Source organism: Sycon ciliatum, chromosome 1, assembly GCF_964019385.1.
Source record: "Sycon ciliatum chromosome 1, ocSycCili1.1, whole genome shotgun sequence".
In the NCBI taxonomy this organism is placed as follows: Eukaryota; Metazoa; Porifera; class Calcarea; order Leucosolenida; family Sycettidae; genus Sycon; species Sycon ciliatum.
In genome coordinates, this window is record NC_088643.1 from 53,615,449 (window position 1) to 53,631,197 (window position 15,749).

Genomic DNA, 15,749 nt, shown 5'->3' on the forward strand with positions numbered 1-15,749 from the left:
CGGAGGAGAAACGAAGACTAAGCGGCTCTGTCACCCCAGGAATTCACACGAATCGACGATGGCATCAAGAAACCAGAAACAAAGCAGCGCAAGGTCCTGATGCTGAAGGATCGCGTTCAAGCAATCGAGAAGTCGCAACAAGGACAGTCAGTACGATTGATCGCATGAATAAATTTGAAGCCCAGCGCAAAACGAAACTTACTTCCACAGGGAACGTTTTACTCCTGGCTTCAGAAGTAGGAGCTGAATTTGATGTCCGCAAAAATATTGATCTTCTCTCTCTCTCTGTCTCTCTCCATCTCTCCGTCTTTCTCTCCAAGTGTTGTTTGACCTGAAATAAGAATGGCATTGCGCAAGTCTTGGGGAATTGTATTAGCTGCATTTTGATATACATATCATATAATGGGATCCATATTATGGTCACGTGGTGCAAACCTCTAACTAAAGACTACCTGCTACTAAAGACCGCATTTGTTGGCCCCAAGGGGTGGTCGGTAGTCACAGGTTTTTCTGTACTGTACTGTATTCAATTCGTACTACAATGCTGCTGGATGAAATCCAGTCGCGTCCCCCAAGCACGCGCCGGGTGTTGCGCAGACCGAGACCTGCGGACACTGGGCTGCAAAAAGGTGCAAGGTGCAAACTTGAGTCACATGACTGAACTTCATTGAGCAGCACTGTATTTGATTGCATGATGTATAGATTCTGCCATTGCTGAATTTTTTCGCTCTTATCACTGCCACTGACATTATCGTTTTTATTGTTGTTTCAGCTTTATCCTCTCCCACTGTAGCGGCAACAACACAATCAACCACACAACAAACTACACCAACAGCAACGGCAACGGCAACGGCAACAGCACAGACAACCCAGGTATCAACCACATCACCTCCCACATCACAAGCTGCTACAACAGTAGCACAGACCACACAAAGACAAACAACAGCAGGAGGAATGACAACGCAACCATCCTCAATCCAGGCACGAACAACGCAACCATCCACAACCCAGGCACCAACAACTCAAGCCCCCACAACCCTGGCACCAACAACTCAAGCATCCACGACCCAGGCACCAACAACTCAAGCCCCCACAACCCTGGCACCAACAACTCAAGCATCCACGACCCAGGCACCAACAACTCAAGCCCCCACAACCCTGGCACCAACAACTCAAGCATCCACAACCCAGGCACCAACAACTCAAGCCCCCATCACCCTGGCACCAACAACTCAAGCATCCACGACCCAGGCACCAACAACTCAAGCCCGAACAACCCTGACACCAACAACTCAAGCATCCACGACCCAGGCACCAACAACACAAGCCCCCACAACCCTGGCACCAACAACTCAAGCATCCACGACCCAGGCACCAACAACTCAAGCCCGAACAACCCTGACACCAACAACTCAAGCATCCACGACCCAGGCACCAACAACTCAAGCCCCCACAACCCTGGCACCAACAACTCAAGCATCCACGACCCAGGCACCAACAACTCAAGCCCCCACAACCCTGGCACCAACAACTCAAGCATCCACGACCCAGGCACCAACAACTCAAGCCCCCACAACCCTGGCACCAACAACTCAAGCATCCACAACCCAGGCACCAACAACTCAAGCCCCCACAACCCTGGCACCAACAACTCAAGCATCCACGACCCAGGCACCAACAACTCAAGCCCGAACAACCCTGACACCAACAACTCAAGCATCCACGACCCAGGCACCAACAACTCAAGCCCCCACAACCCTGGCACCAACAACTCAAGCATCCACGACCCAGGCACCAACAACTCAAGCCCGAACAACCCTGACACCAACAACTCAAGCATCCACGACCCAGGCACCAACAACTCAAGCCCCCACAACCCTGGCACCAACAACTCAAGCATCCACGACCCAGGCACCAACAACTCAAGCCCCCACAACCCTGGCACCAACAACTCAAGCATCCACGACCCAGGCACCAACAACTCAAGCCCCCACAACCCTGGCACCAACAACTCAAGCATCCACGACCCAGGCACCAACAACTCAAGCCCCCACAACCCTGGCACCAACAACTCAAGCATCCACAACCCAGGCACCAACAACTCAAGCCCCCACAACCCTGGCACCAACAACTCAAGCATCCACGACCCAGGCACCAACAACTCAAGCCCGAACAACCCTGACACCAACAACTCAAGCATCCACGACCCAGGCACCAACAACTCAAGCCCCCACAACCCTGGCACCAACAACTCAAGCATCCACGACCCAGGCACCAACAACTCAAGCCCGAACAACCCTGACACCAACAACTCAAGCATCCACGACCCAGGCACCAACAACTCAAGCCCCCACAACCCTGGCACCAACAACTCAAGCATCCACGACCCAGGCACCAACAACTCAAGCCCCCACAACCCTGGCACCAACAACTCAAGCATCCACGACCCAGGCACCAACAACTCAAGCCCCCACAACCCTGGCACCAACAACTCAAGCATCCACGACCCAGGCACCAACAACTCAAGCCCCCACAACCCTGGCACCAACAACTCAAGCATCCACGACCCAGGCACCAACAACTCTAGCTACAGCTCAAACATCACTACCCGGTACTGGAACACGAGCATCATCATTACCATCATCAGCATCATCATCCCTTTCCACATCAGCCTCCACGCTGGCAGTTCAAACATCCGTAGGAGTAGTGGGGCCTGCTGCAAGCTCAGGTGAGAATACCGATCATTTCTCCCATGAAATAATGACTGTGATTTCATTCTTACCATTACGGAATTTGACTTCTTTCACAGGGGTGTCGGAAGGTATTTTAGTGTGGTACGGTCAGCCATCTGAAAAACAATTTACTCGTGTGGGAGGGTTGGCTGCCGAAAAGTTTGGAAATTTTAGAGCCCAGATGAGTGTATATTTTATTGATTCACGGGGTACCTGGGGGCAAAAAGTGGTACGGTCAATACCATAGTGACCATACCGTGTCCGACGCCCCTGTTTCATCACAACATGCCAAGAAAGTCTCTCCTACTTGTACTTGTTTTCTCCTGTTCTGTGTCCAGGAAACACATTGGCAATAGGAGTAGGAGCTGGTGTTGGTGGAGTACTGCTGGTGTTGGTCATTATTATCATTCTGATTGTCCTTATCAGAGGAAGGTGTGTGTGTGTGTGTTTGTTTGTGTGTGTGTGTGTGTGTGTGTGTGTGTGTGTGTGTGTGTGTGTGTGTGTGTGTGTGTGTGTGTGTGTGTGTGTGTGTGTGTGTGTGTGTGTGTGTGTGTGTGTGTGTGTGTGTGTGTGTGTGTGTGTGTGTGTGTGTGTGTGTGTGTGTGTGTGTGTGTGTGTGTGTGTGTGTGTGTGTGTGTGTGTGTGTGTGTGTGTGTGTGTGTGTGTGTGTGTGTGTGTGTGTGTGTGTGTGTGTGTGTGTGTGTGTGTGTGTGTGTGTGTGTGTGTGTGTGTGTGTGTGTGTGTGTGTGTGTGTGTGTGTGTGTGTGTGTGTGTGTGTGTGTGTGTGTGTGTGTGTGTGTGTGTGTGTGTGTGTGTGTGTGTGTGTGTGTGTGTGTGTGTGTGTGTGTGTGTGTGTGTGTGTGTGTGTGTGTGTGTGTGTGTGTGTGTGTGTGTGTGTGTGTGTGTGTGTGTGTGTGTGTGTGTGTGTGTGTGTGTGTGTGTGTGTGTGTGTGTGTGTGTGTGTGTGTGTGTGTGTGTGTGTGTGTGTGTGTGTGTGTGTGTGTGTGTGTGTGTGTGTGTGTGTGTGTGTGTGTGTGTGTGTGTGTGTGTGTGTGTGTGTGTGTGTGTGTGTGTGTGTGTGTGTGTGTGTGTGTGTGTGTGTGCAGCTTGTTGTTGGAGGAGGCAGTTTGCTTTTTTTGAGCTCTGTCTCAATGATGGATTAGCCACACTTGGCAGCCAAGTGCCGTATGGTGGAGACCAGGCCTTGGCTGCTGTGGCCCGTCCTGACAGCCTTGCGAGCTGTCGGGAGGTTTGTTGTACGCATTCCACTAGTCAGACGAAGTGGTTTGGGGAATTTGTAGTTTTTTGAATTTGAATGAATTATGGTCACAACGAGGAGGACGGGGAAGACGAAGGCGAAGAGGACACTGGTCACTGCGACATGGAACGTTCGGTCCTTGGTGGAGGACGCTGGTGATGCCAAAATATGCCGTAAAAATAAAAATGTCTCGGATACCGCCGTTGACAGGAAACTGGATTTTCTTGTGGAGGAACTCGGCAGGTTCGGCGTGGACGTTGCTGGTATTCAGGAGACGAAATGGTTTGGAAGCGACGTCTGGCCTGCTGGGAGCGGTACGTTGTTACACTCTGGGAGGCCTTTGCCTTTGGGGAGTGAGCCCGGCCGCCGGAACGAGGGAGTTGGAATTTTGATGAATTCCGCCGTGACCGGGATGTGGAAGAGCGGAGGGGAGCAGTGGAGCGCCGTCAGTTTGCGTATTGTCACTGCTCGTCTTCTTGTCGCCAAGCGAGGTGATAAACTCCCTGGTGGAGGTAAGCGACACGCAGATTTCTATGTCTCTATCGTCAATGTTTATGCTCCAACGAGTAAAGCCCCACCGAACGTAAGACGCAAGTTTTTCGATGACTTGCAACGAGTTGTGGACAGTATCCCATCCAGAGATGTTCTTGTGCTGCTTGGGGATTTGAACGCGCGCGCGTCGGGTCCAGCACTGACTATGCAGACAGCGCTGTGAGTCGTATCGATGGCATGCCGGGGGATGAGCGGATGTGGGGTTGTGTCTTGGGCCAATTTGGCCTTGGAAATTGCAATCGGGCTGGTGAGGAGCTGTTGTCATTCTGTGCAGCTAATCAATTGTCAGTAATGAATACATGGTACAAGAAGGGACGAAGTAAGCGTGGAACATGGACTCATCCAGCCACTCGCCAAGTGCATCTCATTGATTATGTCATCATGCGTACAGCTCATTGCTGCTACTGTAAGGACGTTGGTGTTGTCCGCGGCGCACTGTGCTGGACTGACCACTACATGGTTCGGGCCAAGCTTGTCCTGGACTTCGTCCAACGTAGATCCACTGTCCCTAAGCGGAGGTCGTATGCCACCCATCGCCTGCGTGAGCCTGATACGTTACTGCAGTACCGAGAGTCAATGGAGGCAGCCTGTGGTGGCGTGGTCGGTGGTGGCCAGAGTGTTGAAGAGACCTGGAATTCCCTTCGTGATGACATCACCAGCGTAGCGGAGAGAACACTGGGCCATGGTCGGCGGCGGCAACCAGACTGGTTTCTGGAGAATAGGGCAGCATTGGAGCCACTTATTGAGGCGAAGCGACGTGCCCATGAACGAATGTTGTCGGCAGGCAATCAAACGACACGTTCCGGATTTAGATCAACCCAGCGGTCGGTTGCGGGGGCGGTGCGTGGTGCAAAGGAACAATGGATCCGTGAGGTGGTCGGTGATGCTGAGCGTGCTCAAAAGGATGGCTGTGTGAGGTGGAAATGCATCCGAAAATTGCAGCGGGTGGATGATGGCAGGCGTACGGTCACACCCTCGGCGGTTTATGATGGAGACGGACACCTTACTGACAGCCCGGAAAGTCTTGTTACGCGTTGGCATGCACACTTCGACAGAGTGCGCAACATTGCTAGTCAGTTTAGTATGCATGTCATTGATAACATGCCTACTGCTGAGCTGCGTCATGAACTTGACATGGCTCCGACATTTGAGGAGGTGATGGCTGCAATGCGGAGGATGAGTAGGGGCACGGCTGGTGGCTCGTCAGGTATTGTGCCGGAATTGGTGCTGGGTGGCGGTCTTGCTCTCCACCGCACGTATTCATTCTCTGATTTCCCAGATTTGGGCAGGTGGCTCCGTTGTTTCTGAGTGGCGCGACGCTGAGATTGTACCCATACCGAAGAAAGGCGACCTACGGTCATGTGACAATTGGCGAGGCATCAGCCTGTTGGATGTAGTCGGTAAGCTGTTTGCACGGGTTATCCAGGGTCGCCTTCAGGAACTGTCCGAGGATGTGCTGCCTGGGTCACAGTGCGGTTTTAGGAAGGGACGTGGGTGCGTCGACATGGTGTTTGTGGCGCGCCAGCTAATCGAGAAGGCCATCGAACATGATACGCCACTGTATGTCATATTTGTCGACCTGAAGAAGGCTTATGACAGCATACCTCGTAAGGCGTTGTGGCTTGTCCTCGGGAAGCTCGGTATTCCACCTACCCTTCTCAGCTTGATTCGGTCCCTACATGTCGGCATGAGGGCTCGGGTTCGTATATCTGGTCGCTTGACGGAGGACATATATGTTAACAATGGTCTTCGCCAAGGCTGTACTCTTGCCCCCACCCTATTCAATCTGTATTTTGCTGCCGTAATGTCGTCTTGGCGTTCCCGCTCTTCTGTTCCCGGCGTGTCCCTGCGCTCACGCCCTGGCCGGAAGCTTGTTGGGGATCGAACAACCAAGGCGCGACTGAACACGTACCAAGTTACCGAGTCCCAGTTCGCTGATGATGCCGCTATATACACCACATCAAGAGAACATCTGGAGACCCTGGCAAACGAGTTCATCGCCTGTGCCTCTCAGTGGGGTCTCACTGTCAGCATCGCCAAGACAAAGGCCATAGCAGTCGGCCCGGGGGACCTACAACCTGATGTCGTCCTCGATGATGGTGGGGTTGTGGAGATGGTCTCCGGCTTTACTTACCTCGGTAGTGTGGTGAGTTGCGATGGGTCACTGGACGTGGAGATCACCTCCCGCTTGGCCAAGGCATCTCGTGTGTTTGGTTGCCTCCTGACCCCGATTTTCCGGTGCCGGGGTTTATCCATCGGCATTAAGTGCATGGTATATCGCGCTTTTGTCCTGAGCACTCTGTTCTACGGTGCAGAGACATGGGCTGTGAAGGCTACCCACGTCCATCGGCTGACCGTCTTCCATCGCTCCTGTATTCGGTCTATCCTCGGTGTATCGCGGATCCAGCAGTGGGAGGACAGGCTCACATCGGCAGAATTGGGCAGGCGATTTGGCATGTCTCTTGACATCTCCGATTTGCTCCGACAGCATCGTCTGCGCTGGCTGGGGCACATTGCCCGTATGGAGGAACACCGCACTCCGCAGCAGATGGTATTTGGCGAGTTATATGCCACTCGCCCCCGCCACGGTCCGAAGAAGCGATGGCGTGACGTTGTTGTCACTGATCTAGCTGCGGCACAGATCGGAGAGGGAGAATGGTTCCATCAAGCCCAAGATCGCCCAACCTGGAAGCGGTTGTGTCGTCAGCAGCCTCCTCCACCCGGACCGAAAGAGTTCCGTTGCGCATGTGGCCGTCCCTTTGGCCGCATTGGGGACCTGAAGAGGCACGCCCCCCACTGCCGCGTCTGAGCCATCATCGCTACGCGATGGGCGTCCAAGGTCCAAGGTGTGTGTGTGTGAATGTGTGTGTATTTGGTGTGTGTACATGTGTGTGCGTGTGCATGTGTGTATGTGGGGGGGGGGGGGGTGTAAATGAATTCGCGGCTCAAGTCAGAGTCGGCTAGAGGCCGTGTTTCCGCATCCGTAAGAACGCCACCACCATTCAAAGATTAAGGCACAGATGCAGCTCCTAAAGTGGTGGGAGTTGAGGAGAGCAGATCCACCAAAGTGGTCAAAGACCGAATATCCCATTCACTGCATCCATGCTTCCCTCGTGCCAGGCCACGAGTTCCCAATTAACTGTGGGTCGCAACACGGCTGGAAAAGTTCTTCCGCTTCCAATCAGGACTTGAACCTGGTCTTAGACCATCCCACTATGCCTGGGAGGGGGGGGGGGGGGGTATGTAAGATATAAGTATATGTTATCCTTCCACTTAATCTTCCTTTTACCCAAAGAAGAAAACTATTACTTCTTAGTGAAAAACCTGTGCTAGAACATCAAACATTGGTTGGAACAATGAATAACGGTACTCCATACATTTGGACACTTATGAGAATACCTTAGCTACAGCATGCGCTTTTGCTTACATAGACTAGGCTTGTGCAAATGAATAGTTTTAGTACAGAGAGCTTCAAGAGCTTTTAACAACTGCTTGACATAACCTGCATGGCCACAGCACACAGAAATGAGATCTTCACTTCGAAATCCAACTCTTAGGCCTCCTTACCGTCATCCATGCTGTGATTAGAAACAAATCCAGCTTAGGAAGTTTCACGTATGTCGAATTTGTAGTGAAAAATTGATAAGATTTTTATAAAATCATGTTTCACTTTTTCTGCCCCCCCCCCCCCCCCCCCCCTGCCTGTATGTCCTAGGACCGGAGGTGGAAATGAATCCGCAGTGGCAGGTGGGAAGAGCACATCGCCAAGCATCAGAAGTAGCTTCTCCTCAATCAAAGATAGAGACAACTATGACCGGGTGGTTCTGTCGAATTATTCAACTGGTGAGTGCCTACCGAGATTGCGCCACAACTCAGGTTCTAATTCTAAACACAGGTTTTAATTCTAAACACAGGTTCTAATTCTAAACACAGGTTCTAATTCTAAACACAGGTTCTAATTCTAAACACAGGTCCTAATTCTAAACACAGGTTCTAATTCTAAACACAGGTTCTAATACTAAACACAGGTTCTAATTCTAAACACAGGTTCTAATTCTAAACACAGGTTCTAATTCTAAACACAGGTTCTAATTCTAAACGCAGGTTCTAATTCTAAACACAGGTTTAATTCTAAACACAGGTTCTAATACTAAACACAGGTTCTAATTCTAAACACAGGTTCTAATTCTAAACACAGGTTCTAATTCTAAACACAGGTTCTAATTCTAAACACAGGTTTTAATTCTAAACACAGGTTCTAATTCTAAACACAGGTTCTAATTCTAAACACAGGTTCTAATTCTAAACACAGGTTCTAATTCTAAACTCAGGTTCTAATGCTAAACACAGGCATGACATAGACTGTAGACATGTACACGATGGCACCTGTGCAGACTAATGTCTTGGTAGTTGGTACACAATGGAGATTGCACCTTTTAGTCACATTTCCTCCTGTGTACTGTCCCCATGTCTTCAGTAAGGGAAGAAGAAGAAGGTAGACGACCTATGAAAAATGCCCTGTCTAATCAACCAACATTGGAGATGGTGGAATCTACCTTCTCACCGGGCTCCCAAGAGACCAGAAGGTAAGAAGTAGAAACTTGTTTGTCACTCCCAGCCTGCCCAAGCAAAACACACATTTGCACAACAGAATGTAAACCGGTTTTGCTGCAATATTTATTACACTTGCACTTCACATGTTTACGCTAAACAATCATCAACCGAATGAACCGAATGATCATCTTTTACATTAGAGCTGGGTTCAAGTTCCAAATGATTTGGATGGTGGTTACATTGGCATCAAGGATTGCTTTATGTGTACGATAAATGTTGACGGCAGGTGCTTGGTGCTCATGCGCATGTATTCAGCCTTTCTCCTCGTCATAACGATAGTTAGATGCGCTACCTTTGGTCAGCAAAATAGATAAGTACATAAATATCTGCGGACAGAACTGTTTAGTCCTGTGTAGACTCATCAGCGCAGCACAGAGGAAATGAGGTCGAACCTGATAGCTATGAAAAATAAGTTTTCCAAAGCCAGATTTAAACCAGGCCCGAACATACCTTGCCAGAGTACCCAAACTGACAAGTCAGTTAGCTCTGCATAACGCAAACAGCAAAGGCACTACCCCACACAAGAGTGCTCAACTGCTACAAGAGCAGGAGCGAAATACTCAATCTGCGGACAGAACTGTTTCGTCCTTTGTGGACTCATCAGTGCAGCACAGAGGAAATGGGGCCGAACCTGATAGCAATGGAAAAATAAATTTTCCAAAGCCAGATTTAAACCAGGCCCGAATGTACCTTGCCAGAGTGCTCAAACTGACAAGTACATTTAATAGAAATACAATTGAGCCCCTGTCGGCAGAAACCTGAACATGTGTAATTTTTTCAAAAATAATTTTTCGCTCGAAATTGATTCTACAATAATAATAGTTCAAGTTGGCAAGTTTGGTGACAATCTGATAAGCGAAAGCATGGAAAATAGAGTTTGAAGTCACACACTTCAAGACTCAGTACAGTTGGCGCAGCATCCATGCCCAGTGACTCCAACCAAGTTGATCCTACAGTTTCTGATTGTGATATGGAACAGGTACATGTAAGTAAATAGATGCAAGTCAGGCTTGCCCTCTTGGTGCCGCAGGCATGAGTAGTTCAGAAGTGTGACGATATACTGTATACGTCACTAATTTCTTTACAAAACCAGGGTGCAAAACGATGATTGGTGACTGGCCTTCCAAATTGTGTTCAGGGAGCTCTGTGCTGACAGTTTGAGCGTTGTCCCAAAGCTTGCGATACTGATAGATGTACTGACCAATACCACTGACATCCACTGCCTTGCACACTTTCACTCAGACCATGATTTCAGCATAATTGTATTTCAATGATACGAGCGAATACTCGCGTTCTGTAGCATGTGAAGATGTTGCCCCAAAGCGTTCAGCAGGTTTGACTTTTTTAGGGATCCCCTTTCTCAGCACAGGCAGCAGCCAGCTTGGCGTCGTCTGGCAAGGGAGAGTACTGATAATACTACGCTTGCAGTCTCTGTTTTGCGCCGTGAGAAGCCCTCCATCAGTGTCTGCAACATCATTGTTGTCGATGTAGAAATGCGGATCACTCAGCGGGTCGACATTCAGCTTCTCCTCGCAGTCGCTATTACTCCAGCACTGACTATTGTCACCACCAGTATCCAGTGTCGATTTTATGAGGGCTCTTCGTTGCTATGCATATGAGACTCGCCATTACTGGACAAACTCAGCGAGATCGCCACCAAAGAAATAAATCCGATCGCGAACTAACTTTCAGCGTCGCTTCGCACAGGGAGTCTCACGCTGACAAACTCTGCACCTAAGTCCTTGTCGCGACACCTGTTGCCATCGCTGTGTCTAAACTCAACCTCCGTGTGACGAGCTCTCACCTAGCGGTAAAATCAATTGACCAGACTCATTTGAAGACACTTGAAACTCCTCTGACAACAAAGACACCCACTTGATCGAAAAAGAATCTTCAAAAGCCAACTCACTGCGCGTCCCAAACTTTGACGTCACATTTTGATGATTGATATCAAGTACACAAGTGCTGGTTTCCGCTGGCCGGGCTCACATACATATTTGGAAGTGGCTCAAACTGATTGGAGAAGCAATGACTCTCCTCCTCCTCCCCCCCCCCCCTTCCCGCTCTCTCTCTCTTTCCTTGGAGAGGTAAATTTTCATAGAATCGCCTGCTGGGAGAGAACCGGTATGGCAGCCGCACCGACTGATGGCAGTATCAAAAACTGACAACCATGTATCTGTAGGACCATGTGATGTTCTCCGAGATGTGTGGAGACAAAACAACCGCAGACGTTAGTTACTGAAGCGAGACTGTAGCTGAAACTGTGTGAGACTGTAGCTGAAACTGTAATGACCACTACTGCTCAGTGTTTTTTCATTGTTTTTTTTATACGAAAATCCACTATATTCCCGGATACGTGCGAAAAGTGGTGGCAGGGACAGGGTGCTCTGCCGACCTTAAAGGCCTCGACGTCTACGCAGACAAAGCGCGCAATGATGCAGTAAAACCATGAGGAGGGGGAATGAATGATAGTGAGCAACGAGGACAATGGGCCGTAGGGGAAACAATGTGTTCACCCATGTTCATTCCACCATTGCCTTGGCACAAAAAATGTATGGGAGCGCAGAGCACTCGAACGATCGATTAGTGGCTGCATGTTCGCTGTGTGAGCTGGAAAAAATCGAAAAATAAGTACGTGGGCGTTCATGTGCGGGGGGAGGGGGGGGCTGTTGTGTAAGGACAGACTTGTAACCTTTCTTGGATAAACCAAGTCAGGAAAATCTCTCTTTTGTTCATATTAGTAATGGTAGGTTCTGTCCAGTGTACACGATACATCTACGTGTATTTTCTTGTCTGTTCCAGTGGCAGTGCAGGTGACAAATTCGCCACAACAATATTGTATCATGATATAGGTCCAGCATCTGTTGAGAAGAATACACCATATTACTCACCTATTGCGGCAGTGAGCGGGACGTCATCAACCGAAACAACTTCAAATCCTTCGGCGTTAATGGGTGCACCTGCATACGAGGAGATGGCTCCAATAGGCAAGACAGAGGAACAGAATACATCACAAGTTGCTGCTTCAGTGCCTCCAGCATTAGTGGGCGCATATGCGTACGAGGAGATGGCTCCATTGGGAAAGAAGAAGGAACAGAATGCCGTTGATGCTGCAGTGTCTCCAGCATTAATGGGTGCATCCGTATACGAAGAGATGGCTCCATTAGGCAAGAAGGAGGAACAGGATACATCACAAGTTGCTGCTCCAACGTCTACCAATATGTACCAACCACTGGGTCCTGCTGGCGCGACAGAGCAATACCAAAGTATAACTCCTGCCCAGGATGAGAGAGTACCTACTGAGAGCATGACGTCATCCAAGCCTACATCCATGTATGAAGAGGCCGCACCAGCAAGCAGGATAGAGCAATACGAAACACTCATTCCTGACGTTCAACGAAAGAACATGGACAACAGGATACCATACTCTACACCAATGCCTGCAAACACTGCCAGTGTGTATCAAACAGTGGGAGATGGAAGTCAGAAGGAGCAATACCAATCACTCATGCCAGATGTACGCAGGTCAGTAACAGACAATGCTTCCAGCAGTGTACCTACAGCATCGACTGTTTACCAGGATTTGAACGTAATGAGCAAACAGGGACAATACCAATCACCAACTCCTCCACGATTGAGAAAGCCGTCGCATGATCAAGCAGGGAGTTCATCGCCGCCTGCGTCTGGAGGTGCTTCCGACCGCTTACCAAGATCCACACAGTCCAAGCAAGGTCAGTCACAGTACAGGGGGAGCTGAGCACTTTCCATTATTAGTAAGATACTCAGACATCTATATCAACTCTATAATTGCACGGCAGTGTGTTCTTGTCCTTCTCGAGTTCATGACACTGTAGTACTGTGCTCTTTGAGAAATCGAATGCACTCAGCAATAAGAATACTCGATTGTAGAATCTCTTGCAAGCTTAGAATGCCATTCATGAGGGCAGATCAGATGAAAATGTCAGCTTGTATTGTGAATAGAAGATGCTAACAGTCTACGATGGTCTTGCTCACAAGGTTGAATATTGATATGTGCTTTACTCTGTAATCAGTGTCTGCACAAGCCCAGAGAAGCAAGTTGGCACAATATACTCAAGAAGTTAGGGCAGTGTCTCTTTCCTCTGCAACTAACCAGCCACCCAACAGGTACTAGTAGTACATCTAATGCTGGGATTGTGGTGCATGCAGTTCAGAATTGTTTCTATGCTCCACATTGAATTGTCCATGGGAGCTGAGAAACATGATGCTGTGTTATCAGGTTTTTGCCTAATATGCCCATTTGTTGTTGAGAAATAAATAAATAGAGTTATGAGGTGACAGTCAGTGGATGGCAGTGTAGGCATATCCTTGGGTGAAGCTCATTCATGGTATGGGAAGGCTTGTTAGGAGTTGAACGAATTATCGAAGTAATGTTGACGCTCCGGTGATTGTATCATCTGATAATGTAAGAATCATTGTGCACCAGGAGTGGAGTATGGTATTCGAATGTGTCATGGCCCCAATTCCTGGATTTTGCTCCTTGTCACTGGTTCATGGATCCAATCTGTCCTCGCCATTATTTAGAGGCTGCATCGTATGCTTGCTCATGGCGTACCCAGTCTGCAGATCCGTATTAAATATTGCAGAAAAATAATGTTAGTAGTAGTATTCTTTTATTTATAGTGGAGAAAACAAAACAGGCAGATGCCTAATAACAATGGACCAAATCAAATTTTGAAGTCTTTTCCTTCAGATTACTTTCTTCTCCTTGAAGATACAGTCATATACTCTGGTGTTAGCTTATTCGTCTTATCACCCCACAAACACTAGATATCTAGATAGGATGCAGGCGCCTGCAGCAAACTTTCTGTAGCCAGTTGAGCAAACTTGTTTGGAACTTCCAAATTGCCTTGTCTGAAACTCTATAATAATAATACTTATCACGTCGGGGTCACCAACTTTGGCGTGCTCTTTTCCTTTGGCATTCATACTGTTTGGTAACACTTTTCTTGCTCCTCAATTAATTAATAATACAGTGCAAATCTATCGAGCACGCCAAAGTTATGTTTTGTAGTAGATTATGTTGTGGGCTCAAACTGCACTGCTTTCTTCTCTTTACTCAAAATGCCTTTATCCATTCAACGTTTCGGTCTATGACCATGATCACGAATGAGGAAATGTATGGGAGGATCAGGCTTGTTCTAGTCAGCACCTCAACATAATTGGACATACTGAAGCTACAAAAAGCATCCAAACTCATCTTGGATATGTCTGTAGTCTAATACCTGTACGTGTTCTCATCAGCAGAATAATGGAGACATCATATCGGTGTGATCTGTATTTGCCACAGGGGGTCCCGTGTTCAAGGCAATGCCTCACCAGCAAACCCTGGGAGCACTGTCTATCAAGCTCTAGGAACAGAACCCCAGGAACACCTGTATGAATCGTCTATAGTTCCCAAGCCCAGCAACACAACACAGGAAGCTGGTCTTGCAGCGGCGCCCACAGGTGATTACCAAGCAATATTGGCAGCATACGTGCAAACGTCTGATTACGAGCAGCCACAGAAGCACGAGAAATCACCATCATGAATACAGTGTGTTATCCTGTTGTTTGCAATGAATGAACTATTGGCATGAACTGTGTATGACACACACACAGTGGCAATCTCATAATATCACTATCAGTTTGTGATTGTTGCTAGTCTGCACATGGCAAAGCTGGATAGATACCCCGCAATTCTATTGATGAAGAAGTGTAGGGATAGTGCTACAAGTACAACTGACGTTTTGATAGAACACAATTTTAAATGCTTTGGTGTGAACTAAAACTGGCTTCTTCATCGTGCGAATATTGACCAGAATATGGTGATTGCTTGTACGAGAGCGCTACACAGTCAACTAACAGCTTTTTTTCCAATTACTATTTGCGGATTTATGTTGTGGGCTATTCACATAATATTCTGAAATTAAGCCCTGAGGTAATTTTGATATCATCTTTTTACTCCTCTTATTTCATAGCCTGATATACATGGATTTCAATCATAAAAATATCTAGTAATAATACTTCCGAAAGAAGGGTCAGTCACCCCTCATCAGAATGATTCCCTTTGCTTTCCTTTAGTAAATTAGTATCACCTCAGTAGCCTAATCTCCTGTATACCATTCATTTCCGTATGTTTCGTTGTGCGGACAAGCAGTTTCTTGTGACCGACTTGAAGGAAAACTATCTAGCTTACAATATTAGTTGTGTGAGAATCTTACCCCATGAGTAATACAAACCCTTTGTATGCATCCCTACTGCCTAGTAGGGATACTCCACTGCTAGAGTAGAAAGTGACCACAGTGCATGTACCAGTACTGGTGTTTTGTCACTACCTCCAGGACTACACCTTACCTACAGCCACAGCTCTCCAGTTCCTGGGACTTTGTTTTAAGGAAATGCCATGCCACCTGCTATAGTCGTGACCTAGATTGTCCAATCCCACACTGTGGACTCTCGCCCCACACATACATGTACAATGTAGCTTGTTAAAAGTACGGTACTGTGGCCAGGGTCCTAGAAGTAGCGTTGTGTACCAGCCAGTCCATGCCCAATACAGGACGGAGTCAGTG

The 15,749-nt window shown here is 48.3% G+C and overlaps 1 protein-coding gene across 1 annotated transcript in view; it reads left to right on the forward strand.

Moving 5' to 3' along the window:
• Window positions 1-15,377, forward strand: part of LOC135805537 (mucin-2-like) — a 98,772-nt gene extending 83,395 nt beyond the window's left edge. Inside the window, exons 15-18 of the mRNA XM_065319590.1 lie at window positions 9,020-9,128; window positions 11,959-12,887; window positions 13,209-13,302; window positions 14,486-15,377. Coding sequence (XP_065175662.1) covers window positions 9,020-9,128; window positions 11,959-12,887; window positions 13,209-13,302; window positions 14,486-14,726 — 1,373 coding nt within the window. The 3' untranslated portion in view covers window positions 14,727-15,377. The remainder of the gene's footprint in view (window positions 1-9,019; window positions 9,129-11,958; window positions 12,888-13,208; window positions 13,303-14,485) is intronic.
• Window positions 15,378-15,749: the final 372 nt, after the last annotated feature.